Source organism: Archocentrus centrarchus, chromosome 13 (genome assembly GCF_007364275.1).
Source record: "Archocentrus centrarchus isolate MPI-CPG fArcCen1 chromosome 13, fArcCen1, whole genome shotgun sequence".
Classification (NCBI taxonomy): Eukaryota; Metazoa; Chordata; class Actinopteri; order Cichliformes; family Cichlidae; genus Archocentrus; species Archocentrus centrarchus.
In genome coordinates, this window is record NC_044358.1 from 5,620,096 (window position 1) to 5,647,995 (window position 27,900).

At 40.8% G+C, this 27,900-nt stretch overlaps 1 protein-coding gene across 1 annotated transcript in view; it reads left to right on the top strand.

The window, feature by feature from the left end:
- The first annotated feature begins 2,389 nt into the window (after window positions 1-2,389).
- nlk2 (nemo-like kinase, type 2) overlaps window positions 2,390-27,900 on the top strand; it is a 34,835-nt gene continuing 9,324 nt past the window's right edge. The window contains exons 1-5 of the mRNA XM_030743842.1: window positions 2,390-3,148; window positions 7,667-7,796; window positions 7,987-8,042; window positions 14,240-14,346; window positions 23,483-23,568. Coding sequence (XP_030599702.1) covers window positions 2,676-3,148; window positions 7,667-7,796; window positions 7,987-8,042; window positions 14,240-14,346; window positions 23,483-23,568 — 852 coding nt within the window. The 5' untranslated portion in view covers window positions 2,390-2,675. The remainder of the gene's footprint in view (window positions 3,149-7,666; window positions 7,797-7,986; window positions 8,043-14,239; window positions 14,347-23,482; window positions 23,569-27,900) is intronic.

The window sequence follows — 27,900 nt, forward strand, 5'->3', positions numbered from 1 at the left end:
TTTACTAACCTAGGGCTGACTAAAAGTATTCGGATCAAAGTTTAGGGCAAGGCCTCCTGCTAAAGCTGGTGGCAAGAGAAAATGTGGTGGTCTGGCTTTGTTTGTGAACCAGAGATGGTGTAATCCTGCACAGATCACTGTCAAGGAGAAGATGTGTTGTCCTGATATTGAATTATTGGTAGTTGGTATGCAACCATATTACGTACCAAAAGAACTCTTTATAATTTCAGGAGACATCAGTCATGTTTCTCTCTCCTCCCACCGGACTGGATTCACAAAGTTTGTTGACCGTCCTACCAGAGAAAATAAAACCCTTGATCTGCTGTACGCAAATGTCAAAGAAGCTTACAGAGCTGCTGTCTTACCACCACTTGGCAGATAACCAGTCACCACCACAGAAGCCATCCCGAACAACTCTGATCCCCCACTTTAGAACATCTTTATGGAACAAAAAACATCAACACTGGAAGACTTCTTTCTTTCTGTGGTAAAATAGAGAGATACAGAAAATCATTTGTACCCACAGCCATCAGGCTTTTCAAATCTTATACAAATAGCAGATGAACTATGGCAGACATAAGAATTTCCCTCTGGGATCCATGAAGTTATTCTTCTTCCAAATTAGGGCAAAGTAGTTTTGCAGAAGGTAATAAGATCTCTTCTGAAGGGTTTCTGTTCTGAAATGGGGCTTTAATGTTATCCTGACTTCACCGTTATTTTCAAATTTTCATTAATAATGGGAGGATATCCCCATCGGTGATGGGTCTTTATTTTTATTTGCTTTGATTTTTTCTGGTGACATTATAAATAGCATTACTGGACCCTCAGAAGAGGCTGACTTCTGTCATTATTTCCAAGAAATCCTAATCAGAAGTTTTTGTTCACTTTAGGTTTTTACATCCTAAATAAATTAGTGGGAAGAATGAAAATGTTTGTGTGTTTTGATTAATTTCAATGAAAATCTCAATAAAAGTACACAAAAGATAATTTGCAGGGCAGTAAGCGGAATGTATTGAGCCTTTTATTTTGTCAGTATTTATTGGTACTATCATTAGAACTCTGAGCGTTAACATGTAATTAACACTGCCTTATTTCCGCAGTCATTTCTGACACATCACAGCTGTGAACCTGCTTTCGAGCAGAAAGCGCAGAAACAATTACGCGCTGCTTTCTGCGGAGTAGTGGCCGGAGTCGTAAATCTCAGGTTTCTTTGCTAAGCTGTATTGAGCTGCACTTGTTTTCCGCTCTGGCCTGAGCCGAGCTGAGCAGTTTCTCTGCCTCTGTAAGGACGTCATTGGGCTTTCTGATCAGCTGGCACCCGCGCTGGAAACCGCCAGTGGCTGCGCGCGGTGACAATCAGAGAGATTACGGTTGCGTCATCGTCGCGCGGAAGGCGATTGGTCGGCCGCCTTGCCTAATCTCACCGCCGAGCGAGTAGGGTTTTGTTCACCATGTTGGATCAACTGCTTGTTTCACTTGCCTCGTGACCGATACTTTTCTCCTGCCACGGGAGCGCCGTGGGCTGAAGTGTGGCGGTGCGGCCGAGCTTCGAGCGGCGGCACGAGCAGAGGGACTGCTTTTTCTGTGGTGCCGCGCGTGCTGTGAGTTGTCGGGTTGAGTGCCGCTGCGTGGATCTGTCCCGCAGTCAGAGGATTCAACTTCTTGTTGTTAGTCTGCTTGGATACGCGCGTTTGAGCCGTATTAGGACCGGAGACACAACGCTGTCGATGGGGGAATTACGCAGCCTGCCAGCCGTCTGTGAGGATTTCTCGTGTTTTGAGTCATGGTCGGAGCTCCGTCACGCTGTCAAACTGACGGGGGTTTCTTTGGAAGCACGCGGCTCGGTGGAGTGCTGTAATAGTATGTGAGTGGGGTGGATGGCCGAGGCCCGGGCCTGCCTGCCTCTCTGCGCTGCTGTGTTGTGGCCTGGGCTGGGATACACCTCCACTGCACCGGATCAGCGTGTTAATTACGCCTGTGAGATTACGCTGCCGTCACTCATCTGAACGAGGATCCAGTTTGGAATAATAGATGCGATTTTTAAGCCGTGGGGAGGGAAGAGCAGCGGCGCCGGAGCAGAGCGTGGGGCAAACTTGGACACTTTTAAAGATGAATGCTCCGCTCCCCATGTGACAGGCTTTAGATCGCGCTGTACTGTTCAGAGGGGAAACTGAATTTCAGCAGGAGGGGGCGGAGGGTGCCATCTCTGTCATGAGGGGCATCTAGGGCCAACCACTTTATTTTTTTTCACTCATTGAGGGAGGGGTGGGGTGGGGGGCGGTTGCGGGTTCCTTTCTATTGAATCTTGTTGATCTGGCGTTGTCAGCAGTGTCACTGTTAAAGCTGCACAGAGTGTAGACTTGGGGGGGGGGGGGGGATTCATTGCCCATGATACGCCTTCCGTCACTAGCCCCAGGCTTCAGGGACCTCATGTGTACCAGATAGAAAATTAATTTAGGGGAAGTGGGTCAGATCCTGGTTGGTATTATGGTAAAACGCCACATCACATAGCTTCATTTCTGATAGACTCCCAGTGTCTGCCATTGGACCATTGAAGGACGAAATCTGTTTCTCTATGTTTGCCATAAGTTTGATTCTCCGCGGGGCTGCGGTCTGGTAGCCATTATTCTCATTCTGAGTAGCAGTTTGGAACAGGAGGCGGTCGGAACCACTGAATGGCTCTTTGCGGAACAACTGCTACAAATGTTACAAAAATGATGGCTGCTTACAACGGTGGCTCCTCAGCAGTAGCTGCCCATCACCCGCATCATCACCACCACCAGCTCCAGCATCTACCGCCTCCCCACATGCATCACCACCACCACGCGGGTCAGCACCACTTGCAACACCCGGGCTCCGCCGCCGCTGTGCACACGGTCCAGCAGCACACAGCAGCGGCTGCCGCGGCGGCGGTGATGCTAAACCCCGGCCAGCAGCAGCCCTACTTCCCGTCTCCTGCCCCCGGTCAGGCTCCCGGGCCGGCGGCGGCCGCGGCGCCCGCCCAGGTTCAAGCCGCTGCTGTCAAAGCTCACCATCACCACCACCATCAGCAGCAGCAGCAGCAGCAGCAGCACACGCACCACCTACAGCAGCAGCTGGATATTGAGCCTGACAGGCCCATTGGCTACGGAGCGTTTGGAGTCGTCTGGTAAGCGGAGCGCGCTGCGGTTTCACGGTACACCATCACACCCACTGCTACAGGCCGTGGCTACAGCTCGGCCATTGGGAAGTTACTGTAAACATGTTGAAATGTGGTAAACATTTCAATATCTGATGGCGCTAATCTTATATAAAATCACATTAAATAGAAAACTCTTGGAACTTCTTCTCTGTGGACTTTCCAAACTCAATTTTCAAATTGTTATTAAACAACATAATTATTATATATATATTTATATGTATTGTCGTTTACAACATTGTAATATATGCACAATATGTATTAATGTCCTGAAGTCCAGATAACCCTGTTGGACAGGCTCATGCCAGTCGCTCTCCCTCCTGGTGTTTAATGGTGGGGATGCTTAGTAGACACCTATTGGTAGCTGTGGAACAGGACGTGTCCCATCAAAGATGTTACCAAGTGGCATTATGGGATGTGTAGAACTTTGGACTTAATTTTGTGACTGTCTGGCCCTGAACACCAAAAACAATCCTTTTCACCTGCCTTCTGTACTGAAGAGAAACCTGGTATTGACTGTGGTAACAATCTGCTAGACTAATATAAATGTAAGTTTTAGTTTCTAGAAGTTCCTATGAAACCAAAAAGGTATTCAAACTTTTTTCTGTAGCAGCTGGAAGACAGCACTGTGATAATATACTTGATTCCTGATCTAGAATAATTTGTGATGGAATGGCTCACAAATTTAAAGAAATGGTCTGTATTAAAGTCTTAATTTATCCATCCATTCTCCTCCACTTATCCTGTTCAGGGTTGCAGGGGGCAGGAGCCTATCTCAGCTGTCATAGGGCGAGAGTTAGGGTACACCCTGGGCAGGTCACCAGCCTAACACAGACAACCATTCACACCAATGGGCAATTTAGAATCACCAATTAACCTAACCTCACTAACTGCATGTCTTTGGCCTGTGGGAGGAAACCGGAGCACCGGGAGAACATGCAAACTCCACACAGAAAGGCCCGGGCCAAGGTGGAATCGAACCCAGACCTTCCAGCTGTGAGGCAACAGTGGTAACCATCGTGCTGCCCAGTTTTAGTTAAAAAAAACAAACAAAAATGAGCAGGACTGGGATTGGCTTGCTGGATGGAGGGAGTGTAGGTAATATGCATGCACATGTATTTATAACTGAGCAATATAATCACCTGCTGTTTCACTTTAGGCTCTCATTCTGCAGATTAATTCCACCGTCTTAGACTCCAGCCCACAATTGAACTGTGAGATCTGCAACTCTGAGTTTTCAGTTCCAGAAGGGCTGACCAGAGTTAGTTCAGTCAACTCTGAGTATGTTCACCCTGAGTTAAGCGTGTGTGTAAGTATAGAAAGCCATCATCAGTGGAGCTCCGATACCAGGGTTCACTTTGTCAACAAGTAAATAAAGAGTGGAGCCTCCATTTTAATCCAGTGGGCCCACAAACAAGAATGTGTCACTGTGGACCATGATGTCATCTTGAAGAGCTGGAGGGGGAAAAAGGGTCTTTTTAATTAGCTTGGTCTGCTCTGTCATCATCACAGACAGTATAAAAGTTTGATGTATGTGTACTCATATGTTTTCTGCTAAAAAAAATTAAAGGAACCCTTTTTAATCAGAGTTTTGCATCAAGTCAATCAAACTTATGGGATATTGATCTGGCAGAGGGGGGGTGTTAATCAGTTTCAGCTGGTTTTGGAGCAACAACAGGTGCACTAGAGGGGCAACAATGAGACCACAATCCAGAATTGAATTAAAAATCCTTCTCCTCACATACAAGGTCTTGAATAATCAGGCCCCATCTTATCCTAAAGACCTCATAGTACCATATCACCCAAATAGAGCACTTCACTCTCAGACTGCTGGCTTACTTGTGCTTCCTAGGATACTTTCCGTGTCTGCGTGGGTTTCCTCCGGGTGCGCCGGTGCCCTCCCCACAGTCCAAAGGGGAGGGTTAGGTTAATTGGTGATTCTAAATTGCCCACAGGTGTGAATGGTTGTCTGTCTCTCTGTGTTAGCCAGGGTGTACCCTAACTCTCGCCCCATGACAGCTGGGCTAGGCTCCAGCCCGCCCGCAACCCTGAACAGGATAAATGGATGAAAATGGAGCTACTTCCTTACCTAATTATAAGTAACCATGAATACTAAAGCTGCATGTTGGGGAGGCTGTGCATAGTAATAGTTGCTCAGCACTGTGGCTGCTGTTTGGCCTTTTGGATTGACTGGGCTTATTGATGGTGTTTGGAGTACAGTCCTGGTGAAACCTGTGATCTTAGTCCACTGCCATCTGTTTTCTTTGACTGATCCTATTTGAAAAGGTTCCTTAAGGTAGTACTGCAGGGGCAGTAGTGCGTGCAGTTGGAGTGCTCTTACACCTGCTGTGTTCCTCACGAGGCTTTGATCTCTGAATTCCAGCTCTTAAAGATTCTTTTAGCTAATCGCTAAATCCCTCTTCAGACATGTGATGGCTAATATTGCTGGCTTACGTGTGCAATATTTGCCATATGTGCAGCAGGTCTTTAGTGCATATGGCAGCACGTACTCTATTGTAACCATTAGAACAATTGAGTCATTGTGTATTTAGGTGGTAGTGGTGGAGAAAATTAATCTGTATTCATACAAATATGATTTCATTTCAAATGGAGAAAAGCATTTTAAGCACTGGTTCAGGGGAGAAAATCTGCCCATACTTGCAGTTCTGAAAATGCATATCTTATAACTGTTTGTGTACACTGCCAGAATCATAAAATGCACAATTTTAGTGCACAACAGCTGCTAGCAGAGACAACAAGGTCAGCAACTCCTTTAAATCTTTTTATTCATGAGTCCTATCAATGGCTTTTTCTTCTGAAAAGGGGTCGTGATAAATCACAGGAGGACATGTAGTAACAGATGAGACCCAGCAGGGAAACAAACATGGATGTCTGCATCATTATCTCCAAAAGTCTGTTTCTGGATCTGTGCTAGACCTAAGTGTAGCAAAAGTCATAAAACTAAAATGTATTTTTGTGGAATGGCCTAAGGGCATGGTCTGTGTGGGTGTGTGTCTCTGTGTATTCTGTATATTGTTGAAACAGGTGTAGGCTGCTGGTGGGCCTCCCACACAAGCTTAGAGAGAATTGAGAATGTCAGAATTTGTAAAAATGTGTCATATTTGAATGTCTTCATTTTATTGCAAATCATAAGTGGAGTAGGTAAGATAAAATATTCAATTTCATTTGGTTTTATTTATATAGTGCCAAATCATAACAACAGTCACCTCGAGGTGCTTTATATTGTAAAGATCATACAGTAATAAAGAGAAAATGTTGTGTGTATTATTGCTGTTTGGGGCACGTTTCAAAACAATCTTACATGCCGCATAAAAGCAATCAAATCTGAAGAAAGTTGCCACTTAACCTCAGAATCAGCTGTGCACGTTCATTTTAGCATATTTAATTCCAAGTGTCTTCTGAAGTGAGGCAGCATGGTGGCACAGTGGGTTGCACTGTTGCCTCACAGCAAGAAGGTCTGGGTTCAAAGCCACCTTCATCCAGTCTTTCTGTGTGGAGTTTGCACGTTCTCCGTGTGCTCCTTCTGCTTGAGGTGGCTGTGGCTCGAGGTCGAGCATGTAGAAAGCTTGTGTGAATGGGTGAATGAGGCATTTTGTATAGAGTGCTCATGTAGCGTAGAAAAGCGCTATATAAGAACCAGTCCATTTACCGTTTGCATAGAAGATGGAATCAAAATGTAGGTGAAAGGAGAACTTTCATATGCTGTAACTTATTTTGACCAGCCACTTGAAAGTTTACTCAAAATACACTTTTTGAAGTTTGATAATGTGGATACTTAAACTTGGTTGCGGAAAAAGTTCGTGCTGAAAAAAAGTTATTTGATTTTGGCTTTAGTGTTGCACATGGAGTGTGTGGATGTGGCTAGAAGCTGCAACTTTGAACGGAGCTAAAATGTGTTGTTTTTTTTGTTTTTTTAATGTTCTGAAATTGTCATGTGGCTATCTTATGTACTTTTGAAGTTATGAAGACTCAGAAAGGTGGGGAAAAAAATAATGTAACTGTGAGAACATGTGGGGGCACTGAAACTAGTCATAGTATGAGGGTAAAATGTTGCATGGCTTCATCATTATGTTCCATAAAAGTCTGTGTCTGTATATGCTAAAGTCATTGTTAGATGGAGATGAGTGCATGTGTGTTACTTCCCTTCTACCATCACTAACAACCCTAACCATCAATTAACCATGTGTACAGCAGAGCTGCAAGTTTCTTAATTTTTTCCAGTTTATCCAACATGTGACATGGTTTGTTCTGCTCTCTTTACCCAACTTTTCATCCAGTGTTGGTGCTGAAAAGTAACTACAGTCTTTCCATGTTCAGAGCTCTCTGTCAAAACACTGAATGTTGATGAAATCTGAGATTTTTTTGTAAACCATAAAAAAGTTAAAAATGATTTTTTTTTTCTTTCTAATATGCAGTATTTTTAGACTCCCAAAAGACCAACTAAATCTATTTTTCCTGTTCCCTCAGGTCAGTGACAGATCCCAGAGATGGAAAACGAGTTGCTCTCAAAAAGATGCCCAATGTCTTCCAAAACCTTGTTTCTTGCAAGAGGGTATTTCGTGAGCTGAAGATGCTGTGCTTCTTCAAACATGAGAATGTAAGTACATCACGGTGCTAAAATCATCATCACAACATCACAAACCCACAAACATCCATCCAAGGATCTGAAGCTATCTTTCTCTAGAAAGAGAACATCAGTATAGTTTTAAAAACAAAGATGGACGTGTTTCAGAACTAAAGATGGCATTCACCCTGAAAACTGACCACAGCTTTGCCTCTGGCCTCAGGTGCTCTCTGCGCTGGACATACTACAACCTCCACACATCGACTACTTTGAAGAAATGTATCCTTTACTGCAGATTTAAAGATTGATTCAGGTATTCCTTTTGCCACAAATGGGGCCTCGGAGTTAAATGATACTGAAATTGTGGCAGATTTTCTTCAGGCCAAACTTCAGACTTTAAACGAAATGGACAAAAAAAAGAATCCCAAAGGCATGGCTGGCCTAACTTCACTTTAGAAATTGTAGTTTGGGACATAAGTAGGCATGCTGACAACTATGGGCAAACTGTCTTCTAAACATAGTTAAGCAGTGTTTCCATGAGCATATTAACACTAGCAGTCGCTAATGAAAACTCTGGGAAAGAGGGGCTGTCGTGAAACCTATTATTAGGGTTCCCATTAACGTAAAAAAAACATACACACAGACGTAAGAATTGATTGGATAGGTATGCACAAACATAGTTGAAAATGCATTGAGCCCAGTGCTGCTAGGATTGAGGTAGTTTGGTAAACATGGCTGCTCGTATGAGACAGAGAGGCCGGTTGAGGCAACTAAGCTTCAGCAAATTACTTGAAAGGTAAAGGAAAAGGTAAGAACTGTGAATGTTGTCAGAGTTAAATGGACTGTTTAAGATCACAATGACTGTTCAGAAATCATCAACTTGTACTTTTTGTCGTATTTATCCAAATTTCATGATCTCCGCTAAACACATACCAGGTAGCTACATAGTAAAAGGCAACTCATCGATCGGTGGGCACGCACACTTAATCATTCTACATGTAGATCTTTCAAGATGTTCAGCACATGCTCACGAACCAGCTGGAAATTTTGGAATGATCAAGGGAGGAGAAAATCACGCAGATTTATCTTGCAAATTCAAACTTCTTAAACAATGATAAACACTTTAAAAATGAGAATAACTGAATTAGCAACTGAATTGAAATGACATGCCATACAAACAAACTCACTTGAGTGCGATTTGTGGTTGTAATTTTTGAAAAGGGGAAGAAAAGAGGGGTAAAGTTTAAAAAAAAAAAACTATTTATTTTACTAGAACGGGGTTTCATTGATAGGATATGATATGAAATGATCAGTCAGTGAACCAAACTGACTCTGTCAGTGCTGTCATTCAGGATTATTTGATTTTCACCTTCACACCAGCCCTCACTGTGGTCACGGTGGAGGGCTACCTTCACTGTTTTTAGAGGCTTGGGACTCTCAGCCATGCCCCAAGTTTGGCTGTCATTTCTTGAAGTATTTCTAAAGTATAGCCACTTAAACTGGCATAAAAAAAAAAAACTAGGAAAAACTTTTTTTGAAGTAAAAATGTAAGAAATTGAAATTAAAATTACTTTTAACAAAGTTAATTTCACAGGCTTGTGGGAACCCTAGATTATTGACTCTTAAACACTGAAAGTGCTGCACACATATCGCAGGCAGTGGTGATATGAAACTCAGATGAGGCAGAAGATACAGGAAGCACAGCTGAAATGAGAGGAATGTCATTGGCTGTGATATATTATGGAGAATATGTAGTGTTAACACAGTTTTTGCCAAAGGTTCAGCGCACAAACTTTGAAACTGCATAAAAGCATATGTAATAAGTTCTGCAGTGAAACTTGTAGTGCTTGATAAGCAGCTCCTCTTCCTGCCAGCTTTCAGTGTGAAGAGAGCACTACCCTGGTAAGAAAGCCTTTTGGTAATATTTGAAGTTCTACTCCACAAGAAAAGCAGGGCCCCAATAAATGAAAATTAATGATAAATATTGGGGTTCTGTGTAGGCATATGCTTCATTTCTATTCTGTAATGGTAAATGTATTATTTCTATTGTCAATAAGGGGAAAAATTAAATTCAGTTTTATTTGTCAAATCACAGCAGTCACCTTAAGGTCATTTATTTTATTTTTCTAAGGAAAATCTGTAAATGCATATTGAAGTTTTACAATAAATAAATCAGAGATTTTAGATGCCCTGACAGAAACTCTGATCTCAGTTTGTTTTAGTTTAGTCCACAGTAAGCAGTGCTACAAATTATTTTCTTTTGCCCCCTAATTTTATAGTAAATAACTCTTACCTGATGCTAAAGAAATATAAAAAACTTCTGTCATGTTACAAAATATTTTCTGTTATCGCTGTATTAGACTAGTTACCAGGTTATTGTTAGAAATTGCAGTAATATTTGTAGGAACATCATCACTTAAGTGACTACCATGATGGTAGGCGAGGCAGCTCTGGCTCATCTACGTACTGTATCCCAGTTCCTTCACTGCACATCTTCAAATGTCTTTGAGCAAAATACTGAATGAAAAGTTTCATCAGCAAAAAAATTATTTAAAGGCATAAAAACAAAATCGCTGTATGAATAGATGTGTAAAAAGAGTACAGTCATGTGAAAAAGAAAGATCACCTTAAAATAATAAGGGTTTCTCCATCAAGTACTAAGTCATATTTTGCTTTGGGATCAAATACTTACTTGACCCTGTGACATGCAAATCAATTTCTAGCTTTTATATAAGGTGTATTTTTCTGCATTTTTGGTTGATGTTCTGTCTGAGGAAGCTTATAAATTCAGCACAGGATCAAATAATAATTTCCCCCACTGTATGTCTCACTACCACAATTTTTGCCAGGTGGTTTTCCCTTTGCAGCTGAAACGCTGTGCTGACTGAGTATTCTAGCCATTAGGGCATTTTGCAATATTGCCTTCCAGTTAGTTTTATTGAGCTGGCTATTTGCTAATACAAAAAAATAAATAAATAAAAGCAGCCTGGTGTTGCACTGTCGGGACCTTTGCCTAATTTAAACATATGCAGGGGAAGCTTTAGTTTATTGCCTGGTAGTGAGAGGTAAGTAATAGAACTGTAGGAAATTATAAAAAAATCAACTTTGTTGAATATATTAAATAGTCAACCTTTTTTTGTTTTTTTTGCTTGACAATTAACAGAAAAAATTTAACATTAAATAAATTATAGATTTGTACAGTTTTGCACCAACAAACACCAGTGAACAATTAAATTTACTTGGTTTGCTGAAATGAAATATAACAAACTCCATCAGACCTATATTGGATTCAGTATTTTCAGAGACTTCAGGACTACCTACATAGTTTTACTTATTTGTATACTGGTGTCAGGCATAGTTCACAAAGTTATAGCCCTCCACTTGCGGTAGCTTCATAGTATAGTGTTGATTCATGTCGAAAAAGCCCCGGTTCAAGACCAGAAGGAGACAATCTCTGGGAAGGTTGCATCAGGAGGAGTATCTGGTGTAAAAAAAAAAAATAAAAAAAATTACTGAATCAAAATATGTGGATCCAACCATTTGGAGATGGCAGTAGCTGTGGAGATGGAGCAGGTTACCTACTAATCAGAAAGTTGGTGGTTTGATCCCTGCCTGCTCATGTCTGCATGCCAAAGTATCCTTGACCAAGATACTAAACCCCAAGATGCTCTCCGATGCATTCACTGGAGTGTTAGAAAGCACTTACACTCCCCTCGAACTGTATTGAAACTGTAGACTGAAAACATTTGGCTTTGACATTAAAAGATAAATATGAGACAAAATAGCATCTCAGCTTTTATTTCCAGGTATTTACATCTGGATGATGGCACCTTTTGTCTAAACCCACCCATTTTTCTTGTGGGCAAAAATACTGGAACAGATACACTTAAAATAGATTAAGTGAATAAGAGTTAATATTTAGTTGCAAATCCTTCTGCTTGACATAACTGTATCAAGCCTGTGACCCACTGACCTCACTAAACCTTTGCATTCTTCTTTTGTGATGCTTTTCCAGGCTTTCACCACAGCCTCTTGAAGTTGTCTGTTTTGAGGGTTTACTCCCTTCAGTCTGCTCTTTAGCAGGTAAAATGCTCTGTAGGGTTTAAGTCTCGAGACTGACTAGGAAAGTCTAAAAGCTTGTACTTCCTGCCCTTTGTAGTGTTGGTAGTGTATGCTGGGTCATTATCTTGCTGCATGATGAATGATCTCCCAATCAGTTTGGTTGCATCTTTCTTTAACCATACGCCTCCGAACGTGTCGAACGCGACACAGTGTACTTAAGAAGTGCTGACACGTTCGTGGAATTCTGGCAACAAATACCATAATACCCCCGTATGGCTGTGATGTGTAGTTTCTGAGCTTTCAGGAACCGTTTGCATTTGTCTGATAGGACAAACGGTCCCAAAGTTACGGTATAAAGCCAGCTGATCAAAGTTCTTTTGATCAGCTGACTCGGTGCTGATATGCTACGTGTTAACCAGCTGTTTGCAGCTAGTAAGGGCAGGAAACCAGCGGTGATCGCCCAGAGTTAAAGGATTAAATTGACAGACAAAATGTTTTCGTAGACTTCTGAGTTCATTGTACTGCTGCCATCATGCGTGACATCATCAGAGAAGATCAATGACCCTGTCCCAGAAGAAGCTATACAAGCCCAAGCCAAGACATTATCTCCGCTGTGTTTCACAGATGCTCATATGTTTGGGATCATGAGCAGATCCTTTCTTTTGCCAAACATCACCGTCTCATCAGGCTACCAAACCAGATTAAAAAGTCTGAGAACTCAGACAAACTCCAAGGGCCAGGTGGACGATGGAGAACAACAAATAAAGCTAGTTTTTGAATTTTTCAGTTGGGGTTGACAAGGCTAAGAGTCAGGCTGTCAGATGAATTAAAACTGTCTGGCTCTTTGGTTAATTAATAATGCTATTCCTCCTCCTCGACCTGTGTGTCAAGGATTCTGACAGTATGACTCGGGGGTGTTGATTCATTTAAACTAACATATTCATCCTGCTGTAACCAGGTTTCTGTAAGGCAGAATAAATCAATATGTTGATCAATTATTAAATCATTTTCTAACAGGGACTTAGAAGAGAGAGACCTAATGTTTAAGAATCCACATTTAAGAGTTTTGCTCTTTGGTGAAGTTGAGGATGCTATATTGTTCTTTCATAGTGAATTTTTCTGCTTAAATCATTTTTACTAAAGGTACTATCTTCTGAACTGTGTATCAAATCCAGATGTAAACACCTGGAAATAAAAGCTGAGATGCTGATCTTCTGTCTCATATTTATATCTTTTTAATATCAAATCCAAATGTTTTCAGTCTTCATCAAAAATAAAGGGACTGACCTCACTGTTTCAATACTTTTGGAGGGGAGTGTAAGTGTAGAAAAAAGTGCTTGTACTGTATGAATGGGTGACTGAGGTGTTGTATAAAGTGCTTTGAGTGCTCAAGTAGAGTAGAAAAGTGCTATATAGGAACCAGTCCATTTACCATCCACTACAGCAACCCCCTTGTGAATAAGGATGAAGCCAAAGGAAGCATGACTCTTCACTTGCGGTGTGATGCTATGTTCTGTTATTTTGTTATACTGTACAGTTCATGGGACACAAATTTTGTGATTAGAAGCTGTATGCAGACATCTGTTTAGACAAATTGGTGGACTCATAGATACTGCTACTTTAAGGTTTTTTTTTTTGGAAAGAAAAGCAGTGTGAAAATGAATTAATCCAAAACAGCAGTTATAGCTTTCATGGCACCCTGTAAAGGGTCATGTAGAACTTCAGAGACTGTAGTCAGAAATTTAGGGTTGAATTTCTAATTTGTCTCCTGCTGTTATGACCCACGTCTACAAACTGTTCTGTCATGAAATAACATGCGTACAGTGACTACTGGCAACACTGGAATTGTAAATTTTCTTGCAGGACAGAGAGTATTTATTTATTATCTTTGTTTGCTTTTTTTTTTTTTTTTTTTTTTTTTTTTGGTGGTTAATTTCTGAATTACATTTGGGTGAAATATTTGAGTACAGTGAAGTGGTAAATGGACTGGTACTTGTAAAGTGCTTTTCTACTCTATTCACACACACAGCTTCATACAGCACTTTATTCTGTGCCTTTTGAATGTACATAGTGGCAAATAATGTGGCCTCAAGGCTACACATACAACAAAAGTGAAACTTTGAATTAAGTTTATTGCAGTGATCTGTTGTGTGCTACATTTTGGTCTCAAATCATCATACTATCATATATGAAGAAGATGACATAACATTATATTTCTGGTGGGCTCCTGGTAAATGGAAAGATAAAGTAGAAACTGGTGCGATGCTGAGGCCTAACCTTTGTATGAAAAGGGGGAAAAAAAAAAACGCACATCTTTAGCATAACTACACCATCTTTCTGTGGTTGTCAGTGAAATTTTCTGTTTCTGCTCTTGGAAATCTTTATTTATTATAACCTTAACTCCTGTTGGTCAGCTATGTGGTGACTGAACTAATGCAAAGTGACCTCCATAAGATCATTGTATCACCGCAGCCTCTGAGCTCAGACCATGCCAAAGTTTTTCTTTATCAGATTCTGCGAGGTAGGTCTTCTCTCTTTTTCAGATATCTCTTTGATTCCATTTAGTTCATTCCATAAGATGGTCATGATAGTAATGAAATGTGCATGTATTCAGGTTTGAACAGTAATGCAGTTTACCAAATTTTGCATCTGTAGACCACAACTGATTTGAAAACTAGTAATCAAGTGTGATTAATTGTTAGACTTTGTTTTAATTTAAGCAGTTTATGTAGGAAGCTGCATTAACTGTTAGAGCTGTTTCTTTTTTCTTTTTTTTTTTACATATCTCAATTTTCACAGGCTTAAAATAAAGACAAAGCTATTTCTTCATAAAAAAGTTGGGGCCTTATTTTGTGAAACATTAAAAGAAAAGGTCTTGATTTAAAATGGTGATAAATTTGCAAGTAGTATCTGTTGGTAATGGTTTTTGAAGTTTGGGGTTTAGTTACTGCTGGGAAATTGTGTAAAAAAGTGGCTCCGCCCTGACCACAATAACAAGTACATTTTATAAAACCATGCAAAATTTTACCTTCACATTTTCAAAAAACATAGGGATGCCTTTGTTTAAAATGTACATAAAAGCATAATGCATTGATTTGCAAATCCCACACCTTTATTTGATTCAAAATACAACATGGAAAACATCAGATTTTAACCTGAGAAAATGTACCATTTTAAGAAAAATATTGGCTCATTTTTTGTGATCAAAGTTTTATTGTTTTTACACAAACAAGCAATAATATCTAAGGTAAATGAAAGAGGAGGGAACCACAAAACAACAAAACCAAGACAAACCTGGTCCAGAAGGAGGCAAGAGGGGAGAAAATACGACAGGCAGGAAGAATTAACAACCAGAAAAGGATAAAGGGGCACTCAATACAATAACGACCTAAGACTTGTGCCCAAATTTTAACTGCCTCATCTTTGGTTTCGGGCTGTGGACGGTTCAAGTTAAGGAAGGGACACACCAGGACATTCCCATACTGATAAAAGGTGTACACCAAAGTGTACAGTTTGGGTCAGCTTTAAGTTTTATACTACAAAGTCTTCATGGAGTTGTCTGTGTCCTATGTATAAAATGTTTGTTGATGATCAGGATTCCTGGAAGACTGTTTAGCCATGTCCCAAACACCTTCCCAGTCAAAACAAGGGCTGAGGTCCAAAATATGTGCACCATTGTGAATCCACTGGCAATGGATTGTATGTTCCTCTCAATATAGCAATATAATTTGGAAACTGTTCCACTGTATTCTCGAGTCCCACACAATTCCTCAAGTAATGGGTGATTGCTAAGTGGAGCCTACCATGGGACACCACCAGGTCTTCATCACAGTCTGCAGCTGCAGATAAAAGAAAAAGGTAGAGCGTTGCAAATTAAACTGCACAGAAAGATCCTCAAAGGAATATAGGCCCCCTTCATCAAACACATCGCTAAGAGAGTGAATGCCCGTGTCATACCAATGTCAACACAGTCCAGTCTTAATTGGGTGCTTGCCAATTAAGAACGTGATTATAAAAAAAATAAGCTAATGAGGGTTCCAGTTAGATAAGATACCACAAACTTTTTCAGTATCACTCCATACTGCGATAAGGTGGGATACAACCAGGCCAAAAAGGTATCTTACACTGATTTACAGGGACACTAGCAAATACAACTTCCTGTACCTTATATGGGTGAACCACAAAACCTCTGTCTTATTTTTATACCAACTAATCAAAGGCCGTAGTGTGAATACCCAATAATATAATTTAAATTTTGGTAAAGAAAGTCTCCCATCAAATCTATCCCTCTGCATGGTAGAAAACCTTATATGGGGTGTTTACCATTCCAGACAAATTGTCACATGTTGTAATCTATGCCAGAAACCAGTTGGAGTTGGCCAGGGCAACATTGAACTTACATAGTTAATCCAAGGAAGTACATTCATTTTAATAATAGATATGCAAGATCTCAGAGAGTTTGGTAATGAGGAGCAGCTTTTGAGATCACAAGAAAGCCGCATGAGGGTATCCTCAAAATTAACTGTTAACTACAAAGATGCTGAAACATCAATACCCAGGTATTTAAACTTATTAACCACTGGTATATCTGATGGCAGTGATATGCCTTTCATCGGTTCATTCAACGGTTGGAATGCAGATTCAATCCAATTAATCCGGTAGCCTTATAAGTCACCAAAACTTTAAAAAAAATATATATATAGAATGTTAGGAATAGATTTCTGTTCATTTCCTATAAGGAGGATTTATGTTTGGTCCCACACAAAGTAATGGGGGGTAATAGAATCAGACATGTGACTTGTCTGAGCCAGAGGTTCTAGAGAGAAAGCAAAAAGAAATGGACTTGAGGGACAGCCCTGTCTAGTACCTCTGGCAATGTTAAACAAAGATCAACGGGGTCTTCCTGTCATTACCATGGCCAATGGATTAGTATACAGTACCCTAATTATACTTATGAAGTGCCAAAGCCAAAAGATTCCAACACTGACCATAGGCATTGCCACTCCAGACTGTCAAATGCTTTCATTGCATCCAATGAGATAGTAATGGTGATGATGAGGTGCTGTGTATTATATGTAACAATCTTCTCATATTAAGGCAGTGAAGGCAGTCTAGAACTAATAAAAACCTGTTTGATCCATATGAATTAGTTTGGTCATTAAGGGCCAAAGTCATCATGCAACTACTTTAGTATAAATTTTAATGTCAGCATTCAGAAGAGATGGGGGGCTATAATGAGAGCAGTCATATGGGTCTTTTCCTTTTTTAGTGTTATAACTGCCATATTCACATCTTTGGTGTCAAAAAAGCCTTTATCCAAAGAGGCTTGTATCGTACAATAAGGGACCCAGGCTCTCCCAAAAAGTTGTATACACTTCTGGGGGAATTCCATCTAAACCCAGGGATTTACCACAACGCATTTCCAGAGCAGCATCCTTGGGTTCATTCAGAGTTAAAGGTTTGGTCTAATGCCAGTGATTCAGTCTCAGCTAGACTTGGTGGTTCAATAATATCCAAAGGCAATCACATGTATTCTTATTAGCAATTACCTCTGAGCTATACAGCTCTGAGTAAAAACTATGGAGAGTATCATTAATTTGATGTCAGGTGATGTCAGAAAAGTGTTCATTGGACTTAAGTCTTAAAGCAGGGGTGTCCAAACTCGCGGCCCATGGGCCATTTCCGGCCCTGCCCCCTTCTGGTCCATGAATTGATGTCAAAGAGTTTGGGCACCTCTGCCTTAAAGCAAGGAGATGGCTGGGACTAGATCCATTAAAGTAATACAACTGTTGAGATCTGTGCACTAAAAATTTGGACTGCATTAATATTCTTTGTTGTTAAAGTTTATCCAGTCATCAAAGTTTGCGCTCCTGCACATGTAATCTTACAGAACGTGTTTTCTTAAGATTTGATGCATAGAGTATGATGTTGTTCCTAATAAATCCCTTCACTGCATGCATGCCAGAGGAAAAACAGAAACCCCAACTTCTGGACCAGCAAAAACAAAACCAACAGCAAACCATATGAATACCAACATAATATAGGGAGCAGAGAGGGGACCACTGACTACAACCCTATGGAGAAAAGAGAAAACACTATCTTTAGCTGACAGGAGAAAACAAATCTTCCAATGCAGCTTGAATAGAGGGACTTCACTAATACAACAAATACAGAACTGTGTGTGAGAATGGGTGACTGAGACATGCTATATAAAAGGCTCATTTGAGTGTTTGTGTAGCGTAGAAAAGCGCAATATTAGAACCAGTCCATTTGCCGTTTTTCCAAATCTTGGCAAAGTGGTAACACATCCTTGTACTTAAATGCAATTGTGTGATCTCAGGATCTGCAGTTATTTAAAAATGGCTCCAGGAGACCTTCTCAACTTCTGCAAATCTTGGGGTTTGGGTTCTCCTGCAAATCTTGGGGTTTGGGTTCTCCTGCTTAGATCTTTACTGAGGTCTTTGGACATTATCCTTGTTCTCTGAGCATTGGTGAATCCAATGAGTACTGTCAAGCAAATAATTTTTATGCTGGTAAAGAGAACTCTCAATCATGATCACAACTTTTGATCACAACTGCATGCAGCCATCCAGACAGTGTTTTTCAGTGAAGACCTTGCATAGTTCACCAAGACAACAAGGCTTCATAGTAGTAGGCTTTGTGTAGATGGGCCTGTCTGCTGTCCAGACCTTTTACCAATTCAAAACATTTGGTGCATCAAAGAAGACCCAGAACTGTTGAGCAGCTAGATTCCTATATTAGACAAGAATGGGACAACATTCCTCTCCCAAAAGTCCAGCAGCTCATTATCTCAGTTCCCAGATGTTGTCCAAAATACCCAACAAAACTTCTGGCTTGAAGGCCATGTCCAGGTCACTGCAGAAATACATAATGCCACTGGTTGTGCTGAAGAACCTTGAGGCCATTCCCACTATCACCCAGTGATCTGTTCCTCAGAACTCTTCTCTCCACTCACTTATGAAGTGACTCTGGCCTCTTGCCAGCTCCTCAAAATTACAAACTCCAATCTAGGAATATTACAGCAAGTGTTTTCAGGATAAAAATGTCTCCTGTTTCTAGCTCCACTCCTGCTCACTCCAGAACCATCCCTCAGGGGAAGTGAGTCTCCCAAAACTCTGGCTTACCTTGGGTTCAGAAATTATGTCACAAAAAAAAAAAAAAAAATAGTTTTCACCACTCTGATAACGAGGCTAAGCAATTCCAATACTTCTTAGCCTCGCATAGCTCCAAACAACTAACCAAAATAATCCTCTTCTAGGTAGAGGTGAAAGAAGTGTATCTAACAACCTGTATCTCCACCCACCTGCTAGCAATCAGCAGTGGGGATGAGCTCAGTCTGCAGAAGAGGACGCCCTCCCCCTTCCCCCGGGTTTCCAGTTCTGCAAAATCCTATCCACTATTTCTTTCATCTGCCACCTACCTCTAAGTCAACCTGTGCTAATCATACTTAAATGCTAGTTCCACTCTATTCCCCCATTACAGCTTTCCTCTGCAAGTGGCACTGGGATGCTAGATTATATGCCCTATATCTATTCCCTCCAATCTCAACTTTCTTTCACAAACATTCCTACCACCTGGATGCCAGTTTCTCTCTCCTCTATGGCTCATTTCTTACACATTTTCACTTAACACAGATGTCTTTTGTTCCACTTTCCCATCTTGAAGGCACAAATTAGATATGCGATCATCATACAGCCTGAGGTGGCTATAGCTCAGTAGGTAGAGCAGATCATCTACTAATCACAAGGTTGGTGGTTTGATTCTCTGGCTGCTCCAGTGCACATGCAAAGTATTCTTGGGGAGGATAGTGAACCCCAAGTTTATCTCTATGTTCATCGTAGTGTGAATGTTAGGTAGACCATACTTAGGTGTGGTGAAAAGTACTTGTGTGAATCTGTAATTGAGGCATATTGTATAAAGCGCTTTGAGTGCTCAAGTAAAGTAAATGGTAAATGGTAAATGGACTAGTTCTTATATAGCTTATATAGCGCTTTTCTACTCAGTCAGAGCACTCAAAGCGCTTACACAACATGTTTACATTTACCCATGCACTCACATTCATACAAGCACTTCCATGTTTATACTAAGCTAAGTGCTTTTTTAATTAACTAGCATTCACACACATTCATACTCTGACAGGATGGTGGGAGAGCAACTTGGGGTTAAGTATCTTGCCCAAGGATACATTGGCATGTAGCCTGGAGTAGCCAGGAATCGAACCGCTGACCTTCCGATCAGTAGGTGACCTGCTCTACCTACTGAGCTACAGCCACCCCGTAGAAGAGCACTATATAAGAACCAGTCTATTTACCTGGCTCTCCAATTTGGCATCAGTGGGTTCTATCAATACCACATTCAGTTCATCTCTAAAGCTGCTGCTTGCCTACATTAGGTCAATCAGGATACTTTCTGGGGAAGTCTTGAGCAGGAACCCTACTGCCGCATCTTTGCCACCCATTCAGCACTTTTTTTGCGCAAAACATACGACGCTTCTATTTATACTGCAAAAATTTCTCAATCCAAGATATTACACAACTCAAAACCTTCAGATCTCATCAACTTAATGCCAGCCTGTCATTCCAAAACAGAAAACTCCCAAACACTACCTTGTGCTAACATGCTATTACCTCAAGGTATGGATAGGAATGGTAGACCAGTTATGCATCTGGGAGGCTGCACAGTTTGCACCAATTTCAATGATTCCACATGCCTAATGCTCAGTTTTGCAACCTAAACTCCCACTCTTTCTGTGGCGATGGCTATTCCTGTCCAGTCTGCCCACACAATCACTCTAACCCAGATTTTGTCAACTCTCTTATAAAAGGATTTTTAGAAGCCAGGGTTTGTTGCACAGCCATCAGTCTCAGTTTCCAGATGCTGTTGACATTTTGCTCACCAAAGAAGTCAAAGAGGAGTCCATGATTGCCCCAGTGTCTCAACCACATTTTCCCCCTTTGTGCATCAGCCTACTAGGCATTGCTACCAGGAAATATTGTGGGAAAAAAAAACATATCATCATAGATCTTACGACCTGTCATGATAGCCACATCCCAAGCATCAATAGTTTAATTCTCAGAAATGAACAATGCCATTTCTCTCATAAAATTTGCCTTAAGTCAAAAGTGCTTTCAAAGTCCTGCCAATTCACCCTTTCTTCTAGTTTCTTTTTGGAGTCAAGGGAAGGGTGCCTACTGTTTGGTAGTTAGGCTTACATTTAGCTACAAGAGCAAATTGTTTGTTTCACTTTCTTAAGCCTTGTGTTGAATCCTAATCAATAACCACAAATTTCCATATCTGGTTTATCTCCTGGATGATTTCCTGGTTAATCTCCCCCTAGGTTGCCTCTGTTTCATGGGTTAATCACCCTGAAAGCAGTTTTCAGTTCAATTCAGTTTTATTTATATAGCGCCAAAACACCACTAACAGGCACTTGATATTGTAAGGTAAAACCTGAACAAGAGAAAACAGAAGGCCCTTCAACATAACCCTTGATACTTTCTGGTTTGGGGCTTCTCTACACACAGAAACTCAATGACATTGATCTCCTCCAGAACTTTCAGCTTACTCCTTCTTGCACCAACCAGTTGTTCTCCCTTTTGGGATACCTGAATTTCACCCTGTGCATAATCCCATAAGGCCACTCTTTTGTTTCTGATCTGCTTCCACTCGTGCCATTTAAACCCACTCATTTTGACACAATCATTCCTCCACAGCTTATCTAACGCTGAAATATGGCTCTGGCAACACCTCCTTGCCAACTGTAATGGCATCACTTTCTTTTATGATGATCAGCTGGTATACCCTGGCAACATTCAGCTCTACACAGATCCTGCTTCTGCTGCTTGTTTTGGGGGTTATTATGGCAGAAGTTGATTCTCCTCTAAATGGCCTTAGAATTTCAATCCATATCTCCAAAACTGTTCTTCAGCCATTTACAAAATCTACCCAGTAGTCATTGCTGCTCTGTTATAAAGGCACAAATGGTCAAAAAGCTCCATCCTCATTCACTCAGATAACCTTGCATAAAAAAACATAATTAACAGATGCCAAAGAAACTCCCTGTCCATCATGCCTTTGATGTGTGGCCTTACATGGCTGTTTGTGTTCAACTCTGACTAGGAATTGTTGAGTAACCTTCTGGGCCATCGTAATGTCTTGTCTCGCCATCCAGACATTCAAAGCTTTGGCCCCACATGCAGAAGCAGACCTGGCATCACAACCTCTCAGCTACAATATTTGAGATCTAAACTCCAGTATTATAAAGTTTGTCAGCTTGTCAGCCATCCCTTGTGTATCAGAGCCACTACATCTGCCTAACGCAGATGGATCTCTGACCACCTCATCAATGTCATGGACTGCTGGTCATTGCAAGCCTACCAATTGCACTATATTGCCAGAAGTATTCACTCACCCATCCAAATCACTGAATTCAGGTGTTCCAATTACTTCCGAGGCTGCAGGTGTATCAAACCAAACACCTAGGCATGCAGACTGCTTCTACAAACATGGGTCGCATTCAGGAGTTCAGTGAATTCTAGCATGGTACCGTGACAGATGTCACCTATGCAACAAGTCCAATCGTAAAATTTCCTCTGTACTAAATATTCCACAGTCAGTTGTTAGTGGTATTATAACAAAGTGGAAGATTGGTAAATGGACTGGTTCTTACATAGGGCTTGTCTACTCTACTTGAAATATGTCACTTTATACAACATGTCTTCATTCACACATTCGTACAAGCACTTTTTTTTCTACACCTAAGCACTTTCTATCTAACATTCACACACATTCACGCTCTGATGGACGCATTGAAGAGCAACTTAGGGTTCTGTATCTTGCCCAAGGATCAGCAGGGTCTTCCCAGAACAGCTGAAGCTGTTATAGCTGCAAAGGGTGGGCCAGCATTTTATTAAACCCTATGGATTAATAATGGGATGTCAAGTTCATGTGTGTGTGTGAAGGCAGACGTGTGAATACTTTTCATCATGGCTTCAGGGGTATGCATTTGGGGATCTGCCCAGCCATGGAGCTGCCACTGATCCCCACTGATGTCTTACCTAAACCACAATCTCAGGCCTAGTCCTTTGCTTACCCCAGCCACCATTCTTGTTCAATAAACATAGTCTAATCTAAGAGGATCTAGAGGATGTGGTCCCTGGTAGAGAAACAGGTGCAGTTTTGCTTGTAACTATTATACCTTGCAGTAGGTGTATGAATTGATTTGGTTGTAGAGGGCTCAAAAAATGGCAATAAATGTCATTTAAAAAGCATCAAACCTTAACCTGTGCCTTTTTATTTTGAGAGTTGGTTACAGGAGCTTACAATTTGGTCTTAAAATTTTGCATGGTATATTACATTTATTTGACAAAACAACCCAGCTGATTTTGAGGCAGCAAGTTGGAAATTTGATTGATATTACACGGAACGGCCTGTGGCTGTTCTAAGTAATGACATTGTGTATATTAACTCTCTCTGTAAAATTTTCAACAAAACATCAAGCAGCCCTATTTGTAAATGTATGAGCAGGTACCTGTGAATTCCTGTGCAAGAACATGTAAAAACATGCTCAGTCAGCCTGTTTGCATAAATGATATAATTATTCACGAATTTGTCTATTTCTGCTCCACCATCACCAGGACTTAAGTACCTTCACTCTGCTGGAATTCTGCACCGAGACATCAAACCTGGCAACCTCCTAGTCAACAGCAACTGTGTGCTCAAGGTGTGTGTAACAGGCTAACACTAACCCTATGGCTAAGGTATTGCTGTGAATTTTGGCTTATTAAGAAGGAAGCCTTCCGATTTGCATATAAAAGAGAAACTGAAAAAGAGAGAAAAGAAGAAATACATTTTTAACATTATCTAAAAAGAACAGCAACATTTTTTTAAGCTTTTGAAAAATGGCTGGCCCTCATTTTTTTTTTTTTTTTTATATATGGGATATGCTTAATAATTACAGTCATTACATGAGTGTTCATTTTACAAACAAAAACTGTGAATATTTATTGACGGTACTTTTCTGCAATTTTTTGAATGAATAAAACAGTGATTCCCAAAGTGTGGGCCACAGGCCCCTGGTGGGTTGCAGTAATAAGAGAAATTCAGCTTGAAATTACTCACAAGTGTGTACAGTTACACAGTTACATAAACGTATTTATTTATATAAAAAGTGAATCAAAACTGGTAATAGGAGGTGGTTAGTTTGTGATATTACTCATTACTCAGACCTAAATTTACTGCTTTTGTATTGAAGTTTGTGTCCCAGTGGAGTGTGGGTCACAGATTGGCATTAACATTTATGGCTGGGCAGCAGTTATCAATTTATATCCAACAGCCTGTGCTGTTTATGGCTTTTGAATAAAATCTTCAAGGAAATGCATCACTTTCTCTTGTATTTTGATTAGAGTAAATATTTAAGATTGTTTGGACCCCATGGCATTTTCTGGTTTTTAAGTGGGCCACAGCAGTCTGGACTTTGGGAATGGCTGGAATAAATATTAAGCAACAGCTTCCATTTCAGTAATACTACGGTGGTGTTTGAAAGAATGCTCTACATTTCTGCATATCCACAAAATCAAATTATTGTGCTCTTAAAGTAAATAAAGATAATCCAATTAAACAAAATCTATTTAAGCAAAACAAACAAACAAAACCCCCCCAGAAACCTCAAAGCCTGATCCTTCTCCTCAGGAAAAAATATTTTTGATGCTCATCAGGCTGGAAAGTATTTAATAGTTTGGAAAGTTCAAAGGAACCAAGAGTAACTGTAAGCAATTGGAGGCCTCTCTCATACTTGACATTCACAGCATGTCACCAGCGCCAGTGCTCCACCAGCACACCACAGCAAAGTACACTGCACTCACCACAACTGACTGATAGAAAATCTCCATCACTTTCCTTCAAGGACCTCAGCTTGTATATAGACTCGTGAGTTCACCTTCCAGTTCAGCCTGTTGTCGATGCCCAGGTACTTTTACTCCTCCACCATATCAACACACTGTTCCGGGAGAGACGCAGGTCGTGTAGTCGTCCTCTTCCATCTGAAGCTGATCAACATCTCTCTGGTCTTATTTATTTGGTCCACCATACCACAAAACCATCCACTAGGGCCTGTTGCCCATCACTATACATTCAACCACTGCAGAATCATCAGAGCATTTCTGTAGGTGGCGTGACTTGGAGTTGTACTTAAAGTCTGAGGTGTACAAGGTGAACAGGAATAGATTACCATGCACATTTGCCATTTAGTTGGTGTACTGCACATCAACACATCAGACACAGTACTGCCCAGTCTGATATACTGCAACCAGTCTGTCAGGTAGTCAGTAATCCATGAGATGGTGGACGTGTTTACTCCTGTAGCTTCTCTCTCAGTAGCAGCAGCTGATTGTTTCAAATGCACTTAAGAAATCAAAAATGATGATCCTCACCACTCAGCCATTATTATCTAGATGGAAGTAAGTGCTCTGCAGAATGTCGATGATTGCATCATCCAGTCCCTAAACAAGAGGTGTTTTCACCAGACCTCCAGCAGTAAGTAAGGGCCTCACACCAGATATTGAAGGCAAAGGTTCATTTCCTTTTACCCGTTACAAATATTTAATTTTTGATCATTTCCAATTCACTTAAATTTTATTTATATAGCACCAAATCATAACAAAGAAGTCACCACAAGGCACTTTATATTGTGAAGTAAAGACCCTACAATAATTACAGAGAAAACCCAACAATCAAAACACCCCCCTGTGAGCAGCACTTGGCGACAGTGGGAAGGAAAAACTCCCTTTTAACAGGAAGAAACCTCCAGCAGAACCAGGCTCGGGGGGGGCAGTCATCTGGGGTGGCTGTAGCTCAGGAGGTAGAGCAGGTCACCTACCAATCAGAAGGTTGGTGGTTTGATCTCTGACTGCTCTAGTATGCATACCAAAGTATCCTTGGGCAAGATACTAAACCCCAAGTTGCTCTCCAGTGCAACTGTCAGAGTATGAATCTGTGTGAATGTTAGATAGAAAGCACTTATGAATGTGTGTGAATGGATGAATGAGGCATGTTGTATAAAGCGCTTTGAGTGCTCAAAGTAGAGTAGACAAGTGCTATGTAAGAACCAGTCCATTTACCATCTGCCGTGACTGGTTGGGGAGGGGGGGAGGGAGACCGGACAAAAGACACGCTGTAGAAGAGAGCCAGAAATTAATAACTAATGATTAAATGCAGAGTGGTGTATAAACAAAGTAAAAGAGGTGACAAAGACAAAGAAACATTCAGTTCATCATAGGAGCCCCCCAGCAGCCTAGGCCCATTGCAGCATAACTAAGGGATGGTTCAGGGTCACCTGATCAGCCCTAACTATAAGCTTGATCAGAAAGGAAAATTTTAAGCTTAATCTTAAAATTTTTTAAAGTTTCTTGAGGAAATTTAAAAGTTTCCTTAACTCTGTCAGTTATATCTGCTGTTTTTTTCCTGTTTTATCTCAACTCATTTGAAAATGATTTTCCAGGAATGGAATCTCACCTCTGTCTCTCAAAGACTATTACAGCTTTAAAAGTAAAGCTAAATCATTTAAACTGCTTTCAGCCTCTTGATGTTCACAAGAGCAGACCAGTGTTGCATTGCCCAGTTACCCCTGTGCAGGTGGTCTGGGGCAGTTCCCTGTTAGCTCACACCTTATGTATCCTTGTACTTGGTGAAATGGCTAGGTTATTACCCCTCAGACTAAAAAGGTTGATGGGGTATTGTCATCAGGTGGCCAATTTTCAACTTTGTGAACACTATAACTCAAGAAGCATGGGACCTAAGATGTTTAAATTCACACCATATATGCATCTACTAAAAATCCTGGATGACTTAGTTCTTACTGTAATCATGGCGTTCACAGAAAGTGAAAGTATTTTCAGTGGATTATACCATTTTAACATTTCTTATTCCTGGTTCTTACTTAACCATTTACTTTTGAGTTGATATGGTGAATAAAGTCACTGAGGCTCATGTGCACCCCATTAAGATTTACCTGTAATTATGTGTTCTAGAACTTCCAGGGGATTCGTGCCACCTAAAGATTCTACTGCCAGGAGGCTGAGGGGAGCACTGGCAGCTGACAGGAAAATAGTTCCCAGGGATCTGTTAGTTTTATGGGTTAGAATAAGCGGTGCTCTTGTTTCTCCTGTTGCAGTTACAGCGGTTGCCAGCTGCTTATTGAGCAAGGCACAGCTGGGATTTGTGAGTAGCAAAAAGCTGCCTCCTTCCGGCTGTCAGATCAACAAAATTCTTTCCCTTCTTTCTCAATTAGCACTTATTTTCTTCATTTATACTGGCACCAAGATGCCAGTTTCCTTTTCCTGTCCAGTAATTGCAATTGCTCCCATTTTTATTTTCTGTGTCCTTCCTTCCTTTTTTTTTTTTTTTTTTTTTAAACTTTCTTGAACTCCCATTTTTAACATTGAAAGGCCAATTTGGATTTTCTCTGTTCCACTTTTTTAACGTTGTCTGGTTACAGTTTCTGACACTGGGTTCCCAGATACCTGTTTCTGTCCCCTCTTTTTAAACATTTTTTGATGCCATATTGGGCATAGAGTTTCCAGATAGACTTTCTCTGTCCTGCTTTCTGAACATTATTCAGCTCCCATTTCTGCCAGCAAGAGCAAGTAAAGATGAAATTGCCAGTTTAGATTTTCTTTAGCCACTTTCTAAAAACATTTATCTGCTGCTACATTGGGCTGTGAGCTCTTTACATCCTCACATTTGAGCATTCTCCTGGGGTGCAGCTCCTACAAAACAGCAGATTTTTTTTTTTTTAAATTAAATGAAACACTGGTGCATTGAACCTAATATTATCTTAAGTGCTGGACTGTTAGGATTGCAGCTGATCCCTTGTCTCCACTGTCTTCTAACGAATGGGAAGCTGTATATGTTGATTGGGTTATTGCTGACTGGGTAACACTTGTGACAGTTGGGATATATCACCACTTTGCCACGATCTGGAAGATGACCTAAACTGTTATCCTCAGATGAGAGGAAATTAGTTAGGATGTTCAAGAACAACCCAGGAACCACCAAA